This window comes from Mobula birostris, chromosome 7 (assembly GCF_030028105.1).
Source record: "Mobula birostris isolate sMobBir1 chromosome 7, sMobBir1.hap1, whole genome shotgun sequence".
NCBI lineage: Eukaryota > Metazoa > Chordata > Chondrichthyes > Myliobatiformes > Myliobatidae > Mobula > Mobula birostris.
Genome location: NC_092376.1, coordinates 39,644,088 through 39,665,304, shown reverse-complemented (window position 1 = coordinate 39,665,304; position 21,217 = coordinate 39,644,088). Strand labels below are relative to the sequence as shown.

The 21,217-nt window shown below is 44.2% G+C and overlaps 1 protein-coding gene across 1 annotated transcript; it reads left to right on the top strand.

Annotated features, from left to right (window-relative positions):
* Positions 1-1,437: 1,437 nt before the first annotated feature.
* LOC140200128 (mesenteric estrogen-dependent adipogenesis protein-like) lies at positions 1,438-20,651 on the top strand. The gene is made up of 5 exons (XM_072262955.1): positions 1,438-1,691; positions 4,613-4,722; positions 8,282-8,394; positions 15,037-15,313; positions 20,503-20,651. The coding sequence occupies exons 1-5, from the start codon at positions 1,438-1,440 to the stop codon at positions 20,649-20,651; spliced, it is 903 nt and encodes a 300-aa protein (XP_072119056.1).
* Positions 20,652-21,217: the final 566 nt, after the last annotated feature.

Here is a 21,217-nt window from a genome sequence, read left to right as displayed (position 1 = left end):
GTGTTCCAACAACTTCCCTTTCCAGAAGTCCACAATCGATTCCTTGTTCTTACTGACCTTGAGCGCAAGGTTGAAATTCAAGATGTCCCGGTTAACCCTCACAATTTCTTTCAGTGCACCATAGAAAGCATCCTGGCTGGATACATCATGATTTGGTATAGCAACTGCTCTGTCCAACACCACAGGAAACTGCAAAGTTGCAGGCACAGCTTAGCACAGCCACAGAAACTAAGCCTCTCTCTCCATAGAGTTTGTTTACACTTCTTACTGCCTTAGTAAAGCCATCACCATAATCAAAGACCCCACTCACCCCTGAATTCTCTCTTCTCCCCTCTCCCATTGAGTGGAAGATAGAAAAACCCGAAAGCACGTACCGCTAGGCACGAGGACAGCTACTATCCCACTGCTATAAGACTATTTTTGAATGGTTCTCTAGTACGATAAGACAGATTCTTGACCTCACAATCCACCTTGTCATGGTCTTACAGTTTATTGTCTGCCTGCACTACACTTTCTCTGGAACTGCTCTTTACTTTGTATTCTTCTATTGGTTTTCCCACACCACATCAAAGTAGTGATGTGATGCAATTATCTATACATGTGGCATGCAAAACAAAGTTCCTTACTGTACCTGCTATATATGACAGATTTACCTCAGCACAACTTTCCTAAACTAACCAGGCGGCTTTTGTTTTCAATTGAGTGACTGTTCGGGATATACTGGTTGACCGAGTCCCCATGGCAACTTGTGTAGGGAATTCTAGATGTTGTTCAACCTCTGATTGAAGGTTTTTATTCTAGGCTCAGTCCTGAATGATCAACAGCTTGCCTTGACACCATATCTCCTGCTTATACATTCCCAGCCAAGGGAAACATCAGTGGCTGGTATCTCTGAACTGTTACAGTTGTGCACCCATCCACGTTGTCACCTTTCGTTTTCCAATTTCCAGCAGTTAGACAAAGAAAATATGAGCTTTATTTGCTTAACATCTTTTCATAGTACATTGCTGCCTTCCACCCCGCCGCCCCAAAGAAGTACGGCGATCTTTATCCATCATGGGATGACGCAGGGAGATCAGAGCTATGTACAGCATTCCAACTGCGGTCGGAAAGAGAAAAATAATAAATATATAACCCTGCCCTTACCACATGCAAATATCACCACCTCAAAAAAAGGGATAGTCTTTAAAGCAGTCTGTGTGTCAGACAGGTTTTAACCACTTAGTCTGGTTCCACTGGTATGGGTTGTTCTTGGGCGAGCCTGTTTAATTTGGAGAGGGTTGATTCATTTGCATCCATTATCTTTATTACTATTGGAGAATAATAAAGCTGCTTTGGATTGCTCCTAGGGTTGTTTTTAAATCACTATCTGCCTGATCTGGTGTTTCTTTGACCTGGAGCTCCACGTCTATATGTGTTTCTGTTCTGCCTGCTGCCATGTCTGTGAATCGTTCTGGGTCCTTGCTGACGAGCTCTGCAGCTGCTCAGTCACCAGGTTTTCCCTCTGCCATTGACTGTGAGATCGTCGTTCTGCCCATCGAACTGCTGCTCAGCTTGCAGAAATCGCATTTCCACTTGCTGGGGAAAACCATTAAAGTCCGCAAGGAACCGGGAATTGGGTACAACGTGATCTCCAATGGACAAGTTCGAGTGAATGGGCAACAGTATAACCTGGTCAACTACATGCACAGGTGAGAGCCGCAGGCGGCTTCCTAAAGCACCCCATCTATAATGGCTTCTTATTGTCTCCTGCTAGGTCCAGGACAGATCCTCAGAAATATTAACATCAAGGAACTAAAGTTGTAGAGCTCTGATACCCCCAGTGAGGACTGGTTCATGGGCCTCCAGCCAATGATCAGATCCTTGGTCTTGCTGACATTGAGTTGTTGTTGTTGTTGTTGTTGTTGTTGTTGTTGTGGCGCCACTCATTGAAATTCTCAATCCCCCTCCCATATGCTGATTCACCACCACTTCTGATTCGGCCAATGATGCTGATGACATCAGCAAACTTTAAATATGACATTTGAAGCTGTGCTTGGCCTCACAGTCATGAGTGTAAAGTGAGTAGAGCGGGGGCTAAGCACACAGTGACATGGTGCATCTGTGCTGAGGGAGATTGTGGAGGAGATGCTATCAATCCAGACTGAATGGGGCCGTTATTCTACCTCGTAGTACTGTATAATGATTTGATCTATGTGAGCAGTATGCCAGATAAGCTTTTCACTGTCTCTTGGTTCACATGACAACACTAAACCAACGCAGAATCAGAATCAGAATCAGAATCAGGTTTATTATCACTGGCATGTGACGTGAAATTTGTTAACTTCGCAGCAGCAGTTCAATGCAATACATAATCTAGCAGAGAGAGAGAGAGAGAGAAAAATAATAAATAAAATGAAACATAATAATAAATAAACAAGTAAATCAATTACGTATATTGAATCAATTATTAAAAATATGCAGAAACAGAAATACTGTATATTAAAAAAAGTGAGGTCATGTCCAAAGCTTCAAAGTCCATTCAGGAATCGGATGGCAGAGGGGAAGAAGCTGTTCCTGAATCGCTGAGTGTGTGCCTTCAGGCTTCCGTACCTCCTACCTGATGATAACAGTGAGAAAAGGGCACACTGTTATATAGTGATTGGCAGATCATCCCCAGGTGATGAATGTCACTGAGTTTGTTGTCCACTTTGGTTGATCTCACACTGTTCCTGAGACTGCTTTGACTAGAAAGGAAGAACTTGTAGCAGTCACCAAAGATTTGTTGCTCCCGCTATTCACCTAAAAGAAGCTTATTTCTATTCAGTACAAGTAGTCAGGTGAATTAAAGTGGAGATGTAGAAGAGCAAGAGAGAAATAGAGCTGGTGTACCTGTGCAAACTTACACCGTGTTTTCAGGCGATCTACAAACGTACATAGAAACATAGAAAATCTACAGCACAATACAGGCCCTTCGGCCCACAAAGCTGTGCCGAACATGTCCTTACCGTAGAAATTACTTAGGGTTACCCATAGCCCTCTATTCTTCTGAGCTCCATGTACCTGTCCAGGAGTCTCTTAAAAGACCCTATTGTATCCACCTCCACCACGGTCAGCAGCCCATTCCACGCCCTCACCACTCTCTGCGTAAAAAAACTTACCCCTGACATCTCCTCTGTACCTACTTCCAAGCACCTTAAAACCGTGCCCTCTCGTGCTAGCCATTTCAGCCCTGGGAAAAAGCCTCTGACTATCCACAAAATCAATGCCTCTCTTCATCTTAAACACCTCTGCTGGAAATGCAGCAAGCAGATGAGAAGAAGCAGGCAAATATTGATTCTTGAGGATCAGAACAGGAGAGGGAAGAGAAGCTGACATAGTTTACTGATAGGTTAGCGTCATTGCAACAGGTCTTATCTATGTCTGCAGTTGGACTAAGAAAGATGAAAAGTCAGATTGGATGCCATTTGTCACCTACCATGGGACGTTTTGGGACACTGGCAGGGGCAGACGCCTAACTGGAGGAATTAAAAGACAGATTTTTGTGAGAAGAATGGACATTCAAAGTTCAAAGTCTATTATCGAAGTATGTATATGTCATCATGAATTACATTTTCTTACAGGCATTCACAGCAGAACAAAGAAATAAAATTGAACCAATGACACACAAAGAGTGACAAATAACCAATGTGCAAAGGAAGACTAAACTGTGCTAATACAAACAAAAATAAATAAATAATATTGAAATAAGAAGCCTGAGATGTAAATTCCTTGAAAGTGAGTCTGTAGGTTGTGGTATCAGTTCAGTGTTGAGGTGAGTGAAGTTATCCTCACAGATTTATGAACCTGATGGTTAAGGGGTAATAACTGTTCCTGAATCTGGTCGAGTGGGACCGAATGCAGCTGTACCTCCTTCTTGATGGCAGCAGTGAGGAGAGATCGGGGACTGGATGGTGGGATCCTTGATGATGGATGAAGTGTTCATGTGGCAGTACGCCTTGTAGATGTGCTCAATGTCGGGACGGCTTTGCCTGTGATGGACTGGGCTGAATCCACTACTATGTGTAGGTTTTTCCATTGTTGGGGGATTTGTGTTTCCATACCTGGCCGTGATGCAACCAGTCAGGATAATCTCCACTGTGCATCTATAGAAGTTTGCCAATGCTCCAGAACTTGCCTCCCCTCTGAACTCTGCCTAGATGATAGAAACCGGTGCACTGAAGACAACCACTCATTTTATCATATCTGTGTCCATACATTTCTGTTATGACTTTGCCAGTGGAGCAACAAAATAGCAGTGGCACATCATACACAAGAGATTACCTGCATGGGGATCCTTTAAAATTAAAAAAAATTGTGCCAATTCAGAAATAAAATGAAATAGTTATTGAGCCATGATGGCAAAGACCTGGGTGATAAAGAAAGTTCAGCTTTCTTTAAAAGGATCCCAGAAGTGGGGAGAGGGTTGGGTGATTTAGTAATAAACATCAATGGAACAGAAATTGGGCCATTGAGGACACTGCTCTACTGTCAATGAAAGGCCAGAAATTCACAGAAACAAGGTACATTACACCCAGAAATGTACATTGAAAAATTTCTGCACTTTGCTCAATTGATTCTTTTTCTCTTTCAGTAAGGTTACAGTGAATTCTCATAAGGAATACAAAGATCTTAAGAAAACTATATTAAGTAAACTAATGGTCTTTTTCACCATTGTTAAGGTCACTGAAGGTTCTTCACAAGGTACGTTTCATCAGTTTTGTTTACATCGATCATTACTTATTGCTGCTTCTGTACTAGAATTTACATTTCTTCTATGTTGGGGCTTTTGGAATGGAGGAAAGAAAATACAAAGAACAATCAATACAGTGGTCTTTATTTAAAACAGGTTAAAATAGCTAACAAATTGCTTCATTCACCAATAAACTGAGGTATAGTGACCCACACTACGAACTATTATTATTTCAGTTAATTTTTTTTCCCATCAGATGGGAAACTAGGATGACGTGGTAAGGCCAGGGACTTAAGAATCTCTGTGTGTTGCAGCTCTGTCATTGCCAGGTTAAAATAGAGGACTTTGTTTCTGTGTATAGTGCTGCGTGATTTCTTTCCATTCTCCTATTTTTCCATCTCTGTCTTATTGTTCCAGCAACATGTCTTTCATCTGTCCTGAAACATCTTCATTCTTTCTGAGTCTTGGTTACCATGGTGGACAGAGCCCTTGAACACATTGTGTCCATTTCACACATCTCTGCCATTGCCCCTCTCCTCCTGGAGAGAAGAGTCAGAATTTCCCTGTTCCTCAGCTTCCCCACACTATCTACAGGCCATTGTTTGCAGGATCTGCTAGTTCCAGTAAGATTCCACCAGAAGATCAACCTGATAGATATTGCCTTCCTCTCTTGTTTCAACATTTCAAATGTCCTCTACCCATCATGACTCTTATCTGCTCTTCTGTCCAAACCCATTACTCCTCTTACAGCAGACTCTCTAACAATGGTAGAAGATGACGCCCTTTCACCTCTTCCCTTCCTACCTGATGAAGGGTCATGGCCTGAAACGTTGACTGTTTATTCTTTTCCATAGATGCTGCTTACCCTGCTGAGTTCCACCTGCATTTTGTGTGTGTTGCTTTGGCTTTCCAGCATCTGGAGATTTTCTTGTCTTTGAGTAGCCAGGGAGCCAAAAGTATTTCCCAGTAAAACAGCAATTCACTTGCACTTCTTCCAATCCACTGTAATACGATGATTAGGTGTTTCCAATGTGGTCTGCTGACAGCTGAGAGACTAAACACGAGATTGAGAGACATTTTTGCAGAGTACCAGTAATCAATCCACAGGAATGATAAACTCTGTCACTAACCACTTCAATTCTCCATTCTCGCTCTGACCTTTTGTCTGTTGCCTTCTGTACTGTTGCAATAAAGCTAAATACAAGACAAGCTTGTATGTAAAGGCTGGTGAGGTGGAAGATGAGGACGAGGAACTCTATCCCTGGTGGGTAGCGGGAGGATGGAGTGAGAGCAGACATGTGTGAAGTGGAAGTGATGCGGTTGAGGGCAGCATTGATGGTGGAGGAAGGGAAGCCCCTTTCTTTGAAGAAGGAGGACATATCCTTTGTTCTGGAATGAAAAGTCTCATCCTGAGAGCAGATACAGTGGAGACGGAGGAATTGAAAGAAGGGATGGCATTTTAACTGATAATAGGGTGGGAAGAGGTATTAGTCCAGGTTGCTGTGAGAGTCGGTGGGTTTACAACATACAGTGGCATGCAAAAGTTTGGGCACCCCTGGTCAAAATTTCTGTTACTGTGAATAGCTAAGCGAGTAAAAGATGACCTGATTTCCAAAAAGCATAAGGTTAAAGATGACACATTTCTTTAACATTTTAAGCAAGATTACTTTTTTATTTCCACCTTTTACAGTTTCAAAATAACAAAAAAGGAAAAGGGCCCGAAGCAAAAGTTTGGGCACCCTGCATGGTCAGTACTTAATAACACCCCTTTTGGCAAGTATCACAGCTTGTAAACGCTTTCTGTAGCCAGCTAAGAGTCTTTCAATTCTTGTTTGGGGGATTTTCGCCCATTCTTCCTTGAAAAAGGCTTCTTTCTAGTCCTGTGAAATTCTTGGGCCGTCTTGCATGCACTGCTCTTCTGAGGTCGATCCACAGATTTTCGATGATGTTTAGGTTGGGGGACTGTGAGGGCCATGGCAAAACCTCCAGCTTGCACCTCTTGGGGTAGTCCATTGTGGATTTTGAGGTGTGTTTAGGATCATTATCCTGTTGTAGAAGCCATCCTCTTTTCATCTTCAGCTTTTTTACAGACGGTGTGATGTTTGCTTCCAGAATTTGCTGGTATTTAATTGAATTCATTCTTCCCTCTACCAGTGAAATGTTCCCCATGCCACTGGCTGCAACACAAACCCAAAGCATGATTGAAGGTATGTTTGGAGAAAAAAGGGTGCAGAATTTCATGAGAAGAACACCTCTCCAGATGTTAAGCACTGGGGTGGATCGATCATGCTTTGGGCTTGTGTTGCAGCCAGTGGCACAGAGAACATTTTACTGGTAGAGGGAAGAATAATTCAATTAAATACCAGAAAATTCTGGAAGCAAACATCGCACCGTCAGTAAAAAAGCTGAAGATGGAAGGAGGATGGCTTCTAGAACAGGATAATGAACCTAAACACCTCAAAATCCACAATGGACTACCTCAAGAGGTGCAAGCTGAAGGTTTTGCCTTGGCCCTCACAGTCCCCCGACCTAATCATCATCGAAAATCTGTGGATAGACCTCAAAAGAGAAGTGCATGCAAGATGGCCCAAGAATCTCACAGAACTAGAAGCCTTTTGCAAGTAAGAATGGGTGAAAATCCCCCAAACAAGAATTGAAACACTCTTAGCTGGCTACAGAAAGCATTTACAAGCTGTGATACTTGCCGAAGGGGGTGTTACTGAGTACTGACCATGCAGGGTGCCCAAACTTTTGCTTCAGAGCCTTTTCCCTTTTTGTTATTTTGAAACTGTAAAAGATGGAAATAAAAAAAGTAATCTTGCTTAAAATATTAAAGAAATGTGTCATCTTTAACTTTATGCCTTTTGGAAATCAGTTCATCTTTTACTCGCTTAGCTATTCACAGTAACGAAAATTTTGACCGGGGTGCTCAAATTTTCCATGCCACTGTACATCAGTAGATAAGCTGTCTCCAGAGACAGAGACAGAGAAATGGAGAATGGGGAGGGAGGTGTTGGAAATGGACCAGGTAAATTTGCGGGCAGGGTAGAAGTTGGAGGCGAAGTTGATGAAGCTGACAAGCTCTGCATGGGTGCAGGAAGCAGCCCCAATGCAGTCATCAAAGTAGTTTAGGAAAGGTGACACCAGTGTAGGCTTGGACCATAGACTGTTCCTGCCACCTTGTACTTCTCCCCCTCCACCTCCCACCTGCCCACCTTCTTACTCTAACTTTAAAACTACATTTCCTTCAACCTTTCTTAACCTTTCTTTCCCATTTTTGTATCATCTTTGATCTAAATTCTGCTTTACTTTCCACTGACAGTGCCTGGACCTGCTGAGTGTTTCCACTACTGTTTTATTTCAAATTTACAATATCTGCATTTTGTTTTATGTTGTTTTTTCTTTATGTGCTGATGTTAACTTCATAAGTATTATACAGGACAAAATAATACATTTTATTTTTACCATAATCATTATGAAATTAACAGCATTTATCAACTTGCCAAACTTTGTACAGCAGCATTGCGTCACTATGAAAATTTACTATATGCTTGTTCTCCACGCCTATAGACACAGTTTATGCTGTCATTGTGAACACTCGCCATCCCAGAATGAGACAGGAGATTGAAAGTAGTATGAAGGATGTCAAGGCATCAGAAGTGGGCACAAAATATGCCTTCCAGGTAACTTTGACTAGGATCGAGAATAACAGTTTAATGGCAATTCTAAATACCTCAGCCAATCCTGATATGTGTTCAGGACTTTGCCAGAAGATATCATCATTTCTGCACAATTATGCAACAGTTACTTTCATTATCTGTGGATATTATGTATTGCCGTTAATCCTGAAATATATACGATATGTGCATAAAAGTTAAGGTGAGGCTCAAGACTCCGAGGGTTGGGTCATGACGGTGATGAGGGAGAGCGCGTGCTGATTGCCCTTCTGGGTAAGGTTGGCAGTGGATTGTATCAGGTGGGAGGTGGGACTCTGCAGTAGTCTGGTAGGCAGTGTCACAGGGGCTGCCTTGAGCCTGGGTTCCCACAGTGAGATGAGTAAGAGGTTGTTCTCTGAGAGAGATGAATGACCGGGATCAAGGGGCCCACACAAAATCCCTAAAAGGAATCCCATGCAGGCTGCTCCCATAGAACCGGTCAGCCTGCCCTTTAACATGTGCAGAAGATGCTGTGCCTCTGTTGAATCTGCTACTTCTACAAGAAGTGCATCTTCTATGCAAAATTGTTAAATGAGTAATGTGAAAATGTGCACTGCACACTGTCTGATACCACTCAGGTTGGCCACACACCTCTGTAACTAAACCCTTCACATGCCTGGAGGTCAAGCAGCTTGGACTCAATGCTGCTGACGTGGAGTTTGCATGTTCCTGCTCTGCCCACACAGGATACCTTCATGTACTCTGGTTGTCTTTCATATCCAAAAGATCTGCTGGCTAGTAGGTTAATTAACCACTGTAAGTTGCTCTGATCATGTAGATAACTGGCCGTTGATGGGAATGTGCAGAGAACAATAAATGAAAGTAGTGCAACTGGGAGCTTGATGGTTGGTACATAAACATCATTTTTTATTACATGACTCTGTGACCCAGTGACCAACTTTAAGAGTCATAGCACAATAGGTTGCTTAATTCTCTCATACCACACAAAAAAATTTCAAACTAGCATTTTTAGTCCTGCCGAAGGGTTTCAGCCCGAAACGTTGACTGTACTTTTTTCCATGGATGCTGCCTGGCCTGCTGAGTTCCTCCAGCATTTTGTGTGTGTTGCTTGGATTTCCAGCATCTGCAGATTTTCCCTTGCTTGTGATTTTTATGTAGAACTTATTTAAAGTTCCTGGTATTTTACGAAGTCACTCACAGCTAGTGATTCATTACCAGATTATGAATGTGTCGTACATGAGGCTGCTTAACAAGATAAGAGCCCATGGTATTACAGGAAAGATACTATCACATATAGAACACTGACTGATTGGCAAGGGCCAGTGAGAATAAAGGGGGCCTTTTCTGATTGGCTACCGGTGATTAGAGGTATTAGGACCGCTTCTTTTGGCGTTCTATGTCAATGGTTTGGATGATGGAATTGATGGCTTTATGGCCAAGTTTGAAGATGATACGAAGATAGGTGGAGGGGCAGTAGTATTGAGGAAGTAGAGAGTCTGCAGAAGGACTTGGATAGATTAGGAGAATGGGCAAAGAAGTGCAAAATGGAATACAGTGTCGGGAAGTAAATGGTCATGCATAAGAAATAAAAACCATAGACTATTTTCTAAAAGGGGAGAAAATTGAAAAATCCGAGTTTCTAAGGGATTTGGGAGTCCCTGTGTAGGATTCCCTGAAGGTTAATTTTCAGGTTGAGTTGGTAGTGAGGAAGGCAAACGCAGTGTTAGCATTCATTTTGAGAGGATTAGAATATTAGATCAAAGATGTAATGTTGAGATTTTGAGGCACTGGAGAGGCCTCACTTGGAGCATTGTGAAGAGTTTTTGGGCCCCTTATTTAAGAAATGATGTGCTGACATTGGAGAGGGTTCAGAGGAAGTTCACAAGAATGATTCGGGAATGAAAGATTTATCATGTGAGGAGCGATTGATACCTTTGGACCTTTACTCGCTGGAATTTAGAAGGATGAGGGGGAAACGTCACTGAAACTTGTCAAACGTTGTAAGGCCTAGATACAGTGGATGTGGAGAGGATGTTTCCTATGGTGGGTGAGTATAGGATCACAGGGCACATTCTTAGAATAGAGGGACATCCATTTATGAGAGATTTTAGGAGGAATTTTTTTAGCCAGAGAGTGGTGAATCTGTTGAATTTGTTGCCAAAGGTGGCTCGGGAAGCCAAGTCATTGGGTATGTTTAAGGCAGAGGTTGATAGGTTCTCCTTCAATCAGGGCATGAAAAGCTATGGGGAGAATGGATTTAAGATAGAAGTGGATCAGCCATAGGCTGAATGGCTTCATTCTGCTCCTATCCTTATGGTCTTACTATCAAGAAAGTAGCCAGTAAAAGAAAGACCAAATTCTGTGTTCAGCTACCAACTTAGAATGAGGAAAGAAAAGACTGAGTACCTGAAGTTATTAAATCAATCAGCGCTGATGGCTCTAATATATCCAAGCAAAAGATGAGTTGCCGTTCCTCAAATTCATCTGATGCATTTGGTGTTGCCAGCGAAGGACTGCACATGAGAAATGGAGAAGTGGGAAGTCGGGACTGTTTTCTGTAGAGCAGGAGAGGGTGAGAAGAAAACAAAGAACAGACCAAGTTGCCAAGATAGCAAATATTGTGGTGAGCACATGGTCCATAATGACAGACAAGGAAGCTTGTTAAACTCAACTATCGTTTTAATGTGATAAACACAAAACTGATCGGGCACTACTACCCGGAGAGTGAACCCCACCTGGTCTCACCAGACAGGGGAAGTGACCATTAGGTTACAGTCAGACCATCAAGTACACAAGTGTATTTGTGTAACTGTATAACCCAAGCTAAAATGTAAAAATAAATGAACTTGAACTTCCCAACATAATCCCACAAAAGCATTTTAACAAAAGAACAATAAACAGTACAGGTCATTAAAAATGCAGAGGCGGGCTGTGACCACGTCCCTCCAAGAGTATCACATTGCCCCCACCCAAAGAGTTAGCCCTCCCGGGCGGCCCTAGAGTCCATGACAAAGTTCAGAAGTCCCGGTGGGCGTTAACACTGCTGCCTGTTTGTGTGAGGCAAGAGGCAGGGCACCCAGTGTCACCTCCTTCCCTCAGCCTCGCTGGGTTAGTGGTGGCCAAGGCCTGACACGGTGCCAGCCCGTCCCGGTGCAGCACGACTGCCTTCTGCCGCTCAGGCAGCCGCACCCGATATACCACATTGGAGATGCGGTTGAGCACCTCTCCCGGCCCCTTCCAGTGGCTTCCAAGCCTGGGGTATAGTCCCTTTTCTGGAAAGGGCAATAGACCCATACTGGGGCCCCCACCATGTACTGCTGTATTGGCACCCTAGACTGCCGGCTGGCCCCCTCTGGGATGTGCAAACGTCACAGCAGTGCAGGAACAGCTCCACATCCTGCCTGTACCCAGGCCAGTAGAAGCGTTCACACAGCCTGCCCAACGTCTTTGCAACTCCGAGATGGCCGGCCCCCACCAGCCCATGCACCGACCGCAGCACCATGGCGCGGAGCCCTGAGGGGACCAGCTGCAAAAGATGTCTGTCACCATCAGACAACTGCCACCGCTGAAACAGCAATCTGTCGCGTTCCCCCAGCATTCCCCACTGCTAGTACAGGGCCTTGGTCTCCAGGTTCAGGGCAGAGACCTCGGCCCACTCCGGCCGTCGTCCCACAGTCAGCCATTCCCTCACCCGGCCCAACATGGGATCGCTCACCTGTTCGCTGCACGGCTGCTGGTCCATAGTGGGGAGGTGTCACTGGCTGTCAGCTGAAGTGCCGTCACCGTCGCTTACCCCGGTTCAGCTGTGTTGCGTTGGGCTGCTGCCGGGGCTGCTGCACTGCCGTGGGCCGCTGTGAAAGCGGGAGTGGTTGCTGCTCCTCCCGCTGGGACTGCTTCCTGGAGCTGCCCCGCTGGAGAGCCACGGCTTCAGCACCAAGTTAAGGCTGATTTATACTTTTGCATCAGCTCAACGCCGTAGGTACAGTGTCGCTGCAAACCCTACGCAGAGCCTACACGGATCCCTACGCCGTAGCCTGACGCGCACCTCTCCCAAAATGTAACTACACATCGCACAACGCAGACCACAACAACTGTGATTGGTCCACCTGGGAGCATCGTATTTCCTCCTACGCTGCAATCGCTTCCCATTGGGCGACTGAAGGGCAGGGAGGGAACTCTGGCTGCAATGCTTTCCATAAAGCTTTACAGACCTCCAAAATTATGGAGGACACATTTCGCTTTTACGAAAAAAGACACTCGCTTTTAACTTGTTTACCCCAAGAAAGACTACCATGACCATGAAGCCTTGCACAGCCAGGTGTGTGCGCATGCGCGACATGCCCGAATTGCAGAGCGATGCAGACACACCAACGCACAAGTATAAATGCTCACAATGCACGTAGGCCACTTGTGTAGGTTACGGCGTCCATTTGATGCACAAGTATAAATCAGCCTTTAGAGTGTTGCTCCCGACAGATCCACATGGGCTCCCCAGCGGGACAGTAGGTCCAGTCCAAGGATGCAGGACTCTCGGATGTCAGCAACCCACACCTCGTGCTCCACTGTGTTTCTCCCCACTGCGCTGCGCAGCCTCCTCTTCCCTCGCATCGCCGCACAGTCACCGGTGACCATAGCCAGCTCAACCGCCGTCGTTGTCCACCCAGGCAGGGGTGGCTGGTCTGTGTTGGGGAGAACACCGGGACAAATGACGGTGATGGTTGACCCCGTGTCCACCAACGTACAGCATCTGATACCCTCCACCACGCAGTCCACAATAAACTTTGCTCTTCACCCAAACGGCCCGCCCAGAGGGGCGACAACGGAGGGATTCTGCTGGTGCTGCTCATTCGGCATTTCCCGATGGCTGCTCTGAGCTGTGGCGTGGTGCCGGTGCGGGGAAGTCCCGGGCCAAGTCACCTGCCTCACCGCACCCGCAGCAGAGATTGTTTCGTGGCTGCCGGCGGGATCGGCGTGGTGCTGGCTGGACCTGTCTCACGAGCTCCAACCTCATCGGTTTCTTCCTCACCTTTGGTGACACAAGCCCGGTACTGGAACGCCTTGGGGTCTAAAATTGCCTCTGCCCTCTCCGCCTCAGCCAGCGCCTTGTCCAGCAACGATGGTGACGTCAGGAGAACTTGTTGCGAAGGCGTTCCGGCGTCAGCGCCTTTACAAAAGTGTGGAGGGCAAGCTCTTCCTGGGCTGCCGGAGGGAACTCGGGGTAGCCACGCTGATTACAGTGGCAGAGATCTGCTGCCAATGCCCCCAGACTTTCTCCCATTCGATGCCATCTGCTGCATTGTTCTTCCCTTATTGTTTCTGTCCACGGCCTCTGCTCGACACGCCACTCCAAGCGCCCTGTAGTCTCGCTGCTCCACCAGCGTTAGGTCGAGGAGGGCCCGCAGGGCATTTCCCTGCAGTGACAGGGCAAGGTGTACCACCCGTTATGCCATGCAGCAAGTTTGACTTGCGCCAGGTAAGGCTCCAGGCAGCTGGTACCGTCGTATCTGGGGAGCTTTGGGGTGAACCTTGAGGCACAAATCGTTGAGACCCTTCGATCTTCCTGTTGCTCCAGCAGTGTCTGCCATGGTGCCTATCCTCCCATGGCTATAGCATCTTGGGTTCCCCGGTGTGGGTCACTGCGGAGGGGAGTGATGCGCTCTGCTCTGTCCCCCAGGTTGGGGAGCCTGGGTACGCTCGCTCCATCGGGGCTCCCTGGGAAGGACAATGCTTGGTTGCCAGGTCCTCCCTCCGGGTCTCGTCTTCACAAGCCCTGCCCGAGGGTGCGGGGGAAACGTACTGCTCGGTCCCTCGTCTTATCCTGGGGTGTTAAGGAACTCTATCCGATGTCATAGCTCTTCAGTCTCGTCGTCAATCTCGCAACCCACTCCTGACACCAGTGTGGTGAGCATTTGGTCCATAATGACAGACAAGGAAGCTCGTTAACTTAACAACCATTTTATTGTGACAGACACAAAACAGACCAGGCACCATGACCCGGACAGTGAACCCCACCCAGTCTCACCAGACAGGGGAGGTGACCATCATGCACCCCAATTTCAGTCAGGGTGACCCACAAATACACAAGTGAATAACTGTATAACCCAAGCTAAAATGTAACAATAAATGAATTGGAACTTCCCACCATAATCCCACAAAAGCATTTTAACACAAGAACAATAAACATACTGGTCATTAGAAATGCAGGGGTAGGCTGTCGACCACCCCCTCCCCCCAGGAGCATTACAATATTTTAAAAACTGGCAATTAAAGTCAAAGAGAAATTTAAAAATTCAGAACATGGATTGTTCTGCAAATTAGAATGAGGAAAGAAAAGACGGGGTACCTGAAATTATTAAATCCATCAGTGCTGATGGCTGCAATATATTTGAACAATTGCTCTTTTAGTATTAAAAGTTATAACTATGTTGACACAGGCTATTAAGCGTATGCAAAAATGCCCCAGTCCTTTGAGACTTGTATTTAAGGTAAAACTATTGGTTAAGTTTAATTTTATTCAGTGGAATATTGTGCAAAATTTTGGATGACTGGACTCTTCACACATTCCCTTACTGAATGCTATTAAATCATTCTTAATATCTTACTGTAGAATAAATTAATTAGTAATTGTTTTTATCCCCCTCTCGTTAGTTCACCTTGCAAAAAGCAATCCAGTCGTTCTTCAGTTTAAAGGATGCATGTATAACTCCTGACCTTGGTTTGGAATTCACGTGTGAATATAAATGTGATTCGTCAGATGTTTTCCATGAGTGTACTACAAAAACAAAGGAACTGAATGGAAAAATCTTTGATCTCTCTTCTGTAACTGAAGATGGGCAAAGTAAAGTGATGAAGTTGTTGGACCAGATGAGTGAGGACTTTGCTGAAACGGAGACTGGACCTGCTGAGGTTTCTTCATTTCAAGCAGGTTTGTGCTAGTTCTGTGTAACACTGGTTTAATCGACATTGACATTTTCTTCACCTATTGTCTCTACATGGTAGTTGACCCTCCTTGACAGTACATTTTCCACCTTCTCTCTGGTTCCTTATTCCAGATGTGCTTTGACTCCTCTGTTTCCAGCTCTGCCACTGAGCACCTGCGTTAGTTCCTGATTTTGGAAAGTCTCACTGTCCAAATCCTCTCCCAACATTAAACACAGGACACATTTCATGCTCAGGTCTGTAAAAGACCTACTGGTGGCCATTCCAGATCAGGGGCATCGGTGCACCCGTACTGCCCACCTGAAGGTCACGGAGCAATGCAAACGGATGCCAGATTCCCATCTCTCCAGCTGGGATGTTTGCTGGCTGAACCCATGTCAGGATAACATAGCACAAGTATAACAACCCTGCAGGATCAGCTACTGGAAGAAAAATAAATAAATCTCATGGATTGATTTAACTAGAGATTTGTACCTATGTTTTAAATTCTGAGTTTCAAAGATTTCAAGGGTACATTTAATGTCAAGAGAAATGTATACAATATACATCCTGAAATGCTTTTTCTTTGCAAACATCCACGAAAACAGAGGAGTGTCCCCAAAGAATGAATAACAGTTAAATATTAGAACCCTAAGGTCCCCCCCAGCTCTCCACCCTCCCGCGCGTAAGCAGCAGTAAGCAACGATCCCCCCTCCCTCACTAGCAAAAAAAAGCATCGGCACCCGCCACCCGCCACCGAGCACACAAGTGTGAGCAAAGACACAGACTTGCGATACTCCAAAGACTACACATAACGGCCAGTCGTGAAACACTGAGAGCGGATCCCATTCCTGCAAAGAACCGGGCTGTGGTGGCCTGTAAAAAGCTGGTCTACTGGGTGTCTGCCATCGTTGGAAGACTTCCTACCATGGTTCAGGGTACAGACTACTGGCAAACTCAGGCTAGAAGAAGATCTCTATTACTTTTCAGTCTTCACTGTGGAAGTATTACTGTTCTGTTCACCAGTTGCCCATTTTCATATGGCTGTTCCTTCCCCAACATTTGCCTTTTCCCTCTACAGATTCTGGAGTATCCCAGCAAAGAAACAGTAGCTAGCCCAAATAAATAGAAATTAACACCTCTATGGTTCATGTTTCCTTTCAGCATCCCATTTCATAATCAAAACATTTACTTTATTGATCCTTTGATTGCTTTCCTCTTCTTACAGTGCTGTTACATAGGTGTTTATGTAAGCCAGTTAAATTTGTAAATTAATCCAAGGTAAACAAAGGGGCAGTTGAATCAAAGGAGACAGATAGGAATCTACACTATGGATCAGATAAAGTATTAAAATGAACAGACAGCTGCAGCTGAAATTTAATGCATAGTATTGGAAAACATTGTGCAGAAGGAGAAAATTAATGACTTGGTACTTTATTAATACCACATTAAAAATCTTCTTAGAAGTTTATTGGACAATGTACTTAATATTATACTGATACAGCTATCGACCTACCCAACTTTCTTTCCTCACATTACAAGATGACAACATGTTGACTTTGATCAGAAGTTATGGCTATACCCCTTAAAGTAAACTTGTGTATTAGATGATCTGCTAAAATACTTTATTAATGATAGTTAACACATTATAGTAGACTAATATAACAATCTGCTCTTTGGTAATTTAATTATAAGTATCTGGTTTATAATAAGGTAATATTTTGGAAACCAGCTACAATAGTTCACTTTAATGATACTAATGACACTCTCCAAATTAAGACCCACCTTGCTGTAGGTTTCTTTTTACCCCCGTTATAAGACCATAAGACGTAGGAGAAGAATTAGGACATTCAGCCCATGGAGTCTGCTCCGCCGTTAAATAGAGTCATAGAAAAGTACAGCACAGAAACAGACCCTTTGGCCTATCTAGTCCATGCCCAACCATTTAAACTGCCTATTCCCATCGGCCTGCACCGGGACCATTAGCCCTCCATATCCCTACTGTTAATGTACCGATCCAAACTTCTCTTAAATGTTGAAATCGAGCTTGCATGCCCCACTTGTGCTGGCAACTCTTTCCACACTCTCACGGTCCTCTGAGTGAAGAAGTTTCCCCTCATGTTCCCCTTAAAGTTCTCACCTATCACCCTTAACCCATGACCTCTAGTTGTAATCCCACCCAACCTCAGTGGAAAAAGCCTGCTTGCATTTACCCTATCTGTACACCTGATAATTTTGTATACTTCTATCAAAGTTCCCCTCAGTCTTCTACATTCCAAGAAATAAAGTCCTAACGTATTCAATCTTTTCTTATAACTCAGGTCCTCCAGTCCTGGTAACATCCTTGTAATTTTTTTCTGTGCTCTTTCAACCTTATTTACATCATTACTGTAGGTAGGTAACCAAAAACTGCACACAATACTCCAAATTAGGCCTCACTAATGTCTTACATAACTTCAGCATAACATCCCATCTTCTGTACTCAGTGCTTTGATTCATACAGGCCTATGTGCGAAAAGCATTCTTTATGACCCTATCTACCTGTGACAACACTTTCAAAGAATCATGGACCTGTATTCCCTGATCCCTTTTTCTGCTGTACTCCTCAGTGCCCTGCCGTTCATTGTGTAAAAGACAGTGGTTGGTTGGTCCTACCAAAGGTCACCTTGCTCTTGTCTACATTAAATTCTATCTGCCACTTTTCCAGCTGGTCCAGATCCCTCTTTAAGATCTCTAGTCTTCCTCACTGTTCACTGTGCTCTCAATCTTGGTGTCAGCTGCAAATTGGCTGATCCAGTTAACCACATAATCATCCAGATCATAACCACATAGACGGCAAACAACAAACGACCCAGCACTGATCCCTGCAGCACTCCACAAGTCAAAGGCCTCCAGTCAGAGAGGTAACATCTAGTACCACTCTCTGGCTTCTCCCACAGAGCCACTGTCTAATCCAATTTATTACCTCATCGAGCAACTGAACCTTCGTGATCAACCTCCCGTGTAGGATCTTGTCAAATGCCTTGCTAAAGTCCATGCCTTGCCTTCATCAACTTTCCTCAAAAAACTCTGTAAGACTGGTTAGACACAACCTACCCTGCACAAAACCATGCTGACTATCCCGAATCAGTCCATCTCCATCCAAATACTCATATATCCAGTTCCCTAGAATACCTTCAAATAACTTTCCCACATCTGCTGTCAGACTCACCAGCCTATAATTTCCTGGTTTATGTTTAGGGCCTTTTTTTAAACAGCAGAACAACATTGACTAACCTCCAATCCTCTGATACCTCTCCTGTCACTAAGGGTGATTTATGTATCTCTGCTAGGGCCCTGGCAATTTCTGCACTTGCCTCCCATGGGGTCCGAGGAAACACCTTGTCAAGCCTTGGGGATTTATTCACCCTGATTTGCCTCAGGACAGCAAACACCTCCTCCTCTGTAATCTATACAGTCCATGAAGTTGATGCCACTTTGCCTCACTTCTATAGACACTGAGTCTGTCTCCCAACTAAACACTGTTGTAAAAGAACATTTAATATCTCCCCTTTCTGCTTTGGCTCCACACATGGATTACCACGCTGATCTTCCAGAGGACCATTTTTGTCCCTTTAATCCTTTTGCTCTTAACATATCTGTAGAGTCCATGAGAATTCTCCTCCACCTTGTCTGCTAAGGCAACCTCATGTCTTCTTTTAGCCCTTCCAATTTCTTTCTTAAGTGTTCTCTTGCATTTCTTACACTCTTAAATCTTATACTCTACATTGTTCCTACCTGCCTATACCTGCCATGCACCTCCTCTTTTTTTTTCTTTACCAGGGCCTCAACACCTCTTGAGAACAAAGGTTCCCTTTATTCTGACAGGCACGTACAAGCTTTGTACTCTCAAAATTGCACTTTTGAAGGCCTCCCACTTACCAAGTACACCAGTGCCAGCAAACAGCCTGTCTCAATATATACACACCAGTTCTTTTCTGATACCATCAAAATTGGCCTTTTTCCAATTTAGAATCTCAACCTGGGGAACAGACCTATCCTTTTTCCATAATTACATTGAAACTAATGGCATTATGATCACTCGATGCAAAGTGTTCCCCTACAGAAACTTCTGTTACCTGCCCTGTCTTATTCCCTAATAGCAGATCAAGTATCATACAATCTCTCATTGAGACTTATACGTACTGATTAAGGAAACTTTCCTGAACACGTTTGACCAAGTCCATCCCATCTCCTCCTTTTACAGTATGGGAATTCCAGTCAATATGTGGAAAGTTAAAGTCACCTTTTTCAACAAACTTATGTTTCTTACAGCAGTCTGCAATCTCTTTACAAATTTGTTCCACTACATCCCTAAGCCTGTTAGCCCCATTAATGTGGTCATCCCTTTCTTATTCCTCAGTTCCACCCATGATGACTCACTAGACAATGTTCTTCACTCTGTGCTGACTGAGCACTGCCGTGACATTTCCCTGACTAGCAGCACCACCCCTCCTCCTTTAATCCCTCGCACTCTGTCATGTCTAAAACAACGGAATACTGAGCAGCCAGTCCTACCCCTCCTGCAACCAAGTCTCTCTAATGGCTACAATATCCTAATTCCACATGTTGGCTCATCTGCCTTTCCTACGATACTTCTTGCAATGAAATATATGCAACTTAATGATGAGTTGCATCACGGCTGATTTATTATTCTGCTCAACCCCATTTTCCTGCCTTCTCCCTGTAACCATTGATGTCCTGACTAATCAAGAACCTATCAACCTCCACATCAAATATGCCCAATGACTTGGCCTCCACAGCCATATTTGGCAAAGAATTTAACAGATTCACCACCCTCTGGCTAATATACCTGTATATTAAACTATTCAGGAATCAAGGGCTTGAGAGTCACCTTGGCAGATGGACAGATTTACTGGAATTAAAAGTAAAATAAAAATAAAGTTACCTGATTTTAGTAAACCCCCACCCCCAACTCCTTCCAGAAAGAAAATATGCCATCATTAGCTATTTAGATGTATGTGCCCTTGTCTCTTGCACTGGCCCAGCAAGACAATAACTACAGAGAGTAGTTGGGATGAATAATATTGTGTAATAATATTCAATTCATTTCAAACAGTTTAGTTTGATGCAGCTTTTCCTCCTTTCAAGAACTTCTAATAAGCACCCAAAATGTAATCATCTTTTTTAAAACAGACTTTTCGGGGGATAAGGTAGTCCATTCAACTCAACAATTTGCAAAGCGTTCATCTGTGAAGGAAACATCTTCATCGCAGTGGCCTGCAGTGAATGAGAAGTCGTACCTCCTTCAGTTTACACAACACTTGCCCAAATATATAGAATGAATGCCTGGAGGAAAATAAAATAAATTGCTACCATTTCAACTGAAAAAGAATGGCGATGTCCTGATTTATTACTTTGGATAAATGGAATGTGTACTTCTCAATCTGCTTGATGTTTGGTCTAAGCTGGTTTGTTTTGTGATGTCTTCTGCAACTACTTTATTGGTAAAGGTTGGAGTGATGTGTGAAACTATTAATATGAGTTAATACGGGTTGGCACAACATTGTGGGCTGAAGGGCCTGTACTGTGCTGTACTATTCTATGTTCTATGAGAGGAGGTAACGCTGGCTTATCTTTCACTCATCAGGAGATAGTCACACATGAAAATGTTGGGGGAAAGTGCAGATGCTGGAAATCTGAAACAACTAATTCCTGTCCAATGTGAATTCCACACACATTTGGAAGGACATTTTCATTTGATCCATGATTTCTACTGAGATAAAATCCCAGCTGAGCTCCATGGGTCATGGTATGAGTTAGAGGCACAGGGAGGTCCCCTAGCCCCTTGACCATTCAATAAGGTCACAACTGATATGATTTTAACTTCAGCTCCGTATTCTCGTCTACC

Coding starts and splice junctions, on each gene's coding strand:
- LOC140200128 (XM_072262955.1), top strand. CDS start 1,438: ATGTCTGTGAATCGTTCTGGGTCCTTGCTGACGAGCTCTGCAGCTGCT. Junction 4,723..8,281: donor CACTGAAGGTTCTTCACAAG/GTACGTTTCATC, acceptor CCACGCCTATAG/ACACAGTTTATGCTGTCATT. Junction 15,314..20,502: donor GGTTTCTTCATTTCAAGCAG/GTTTGTGCTAGT, acceptor TTTTTAAAACAG/ACTTTTCGGGGGATAAGGTA.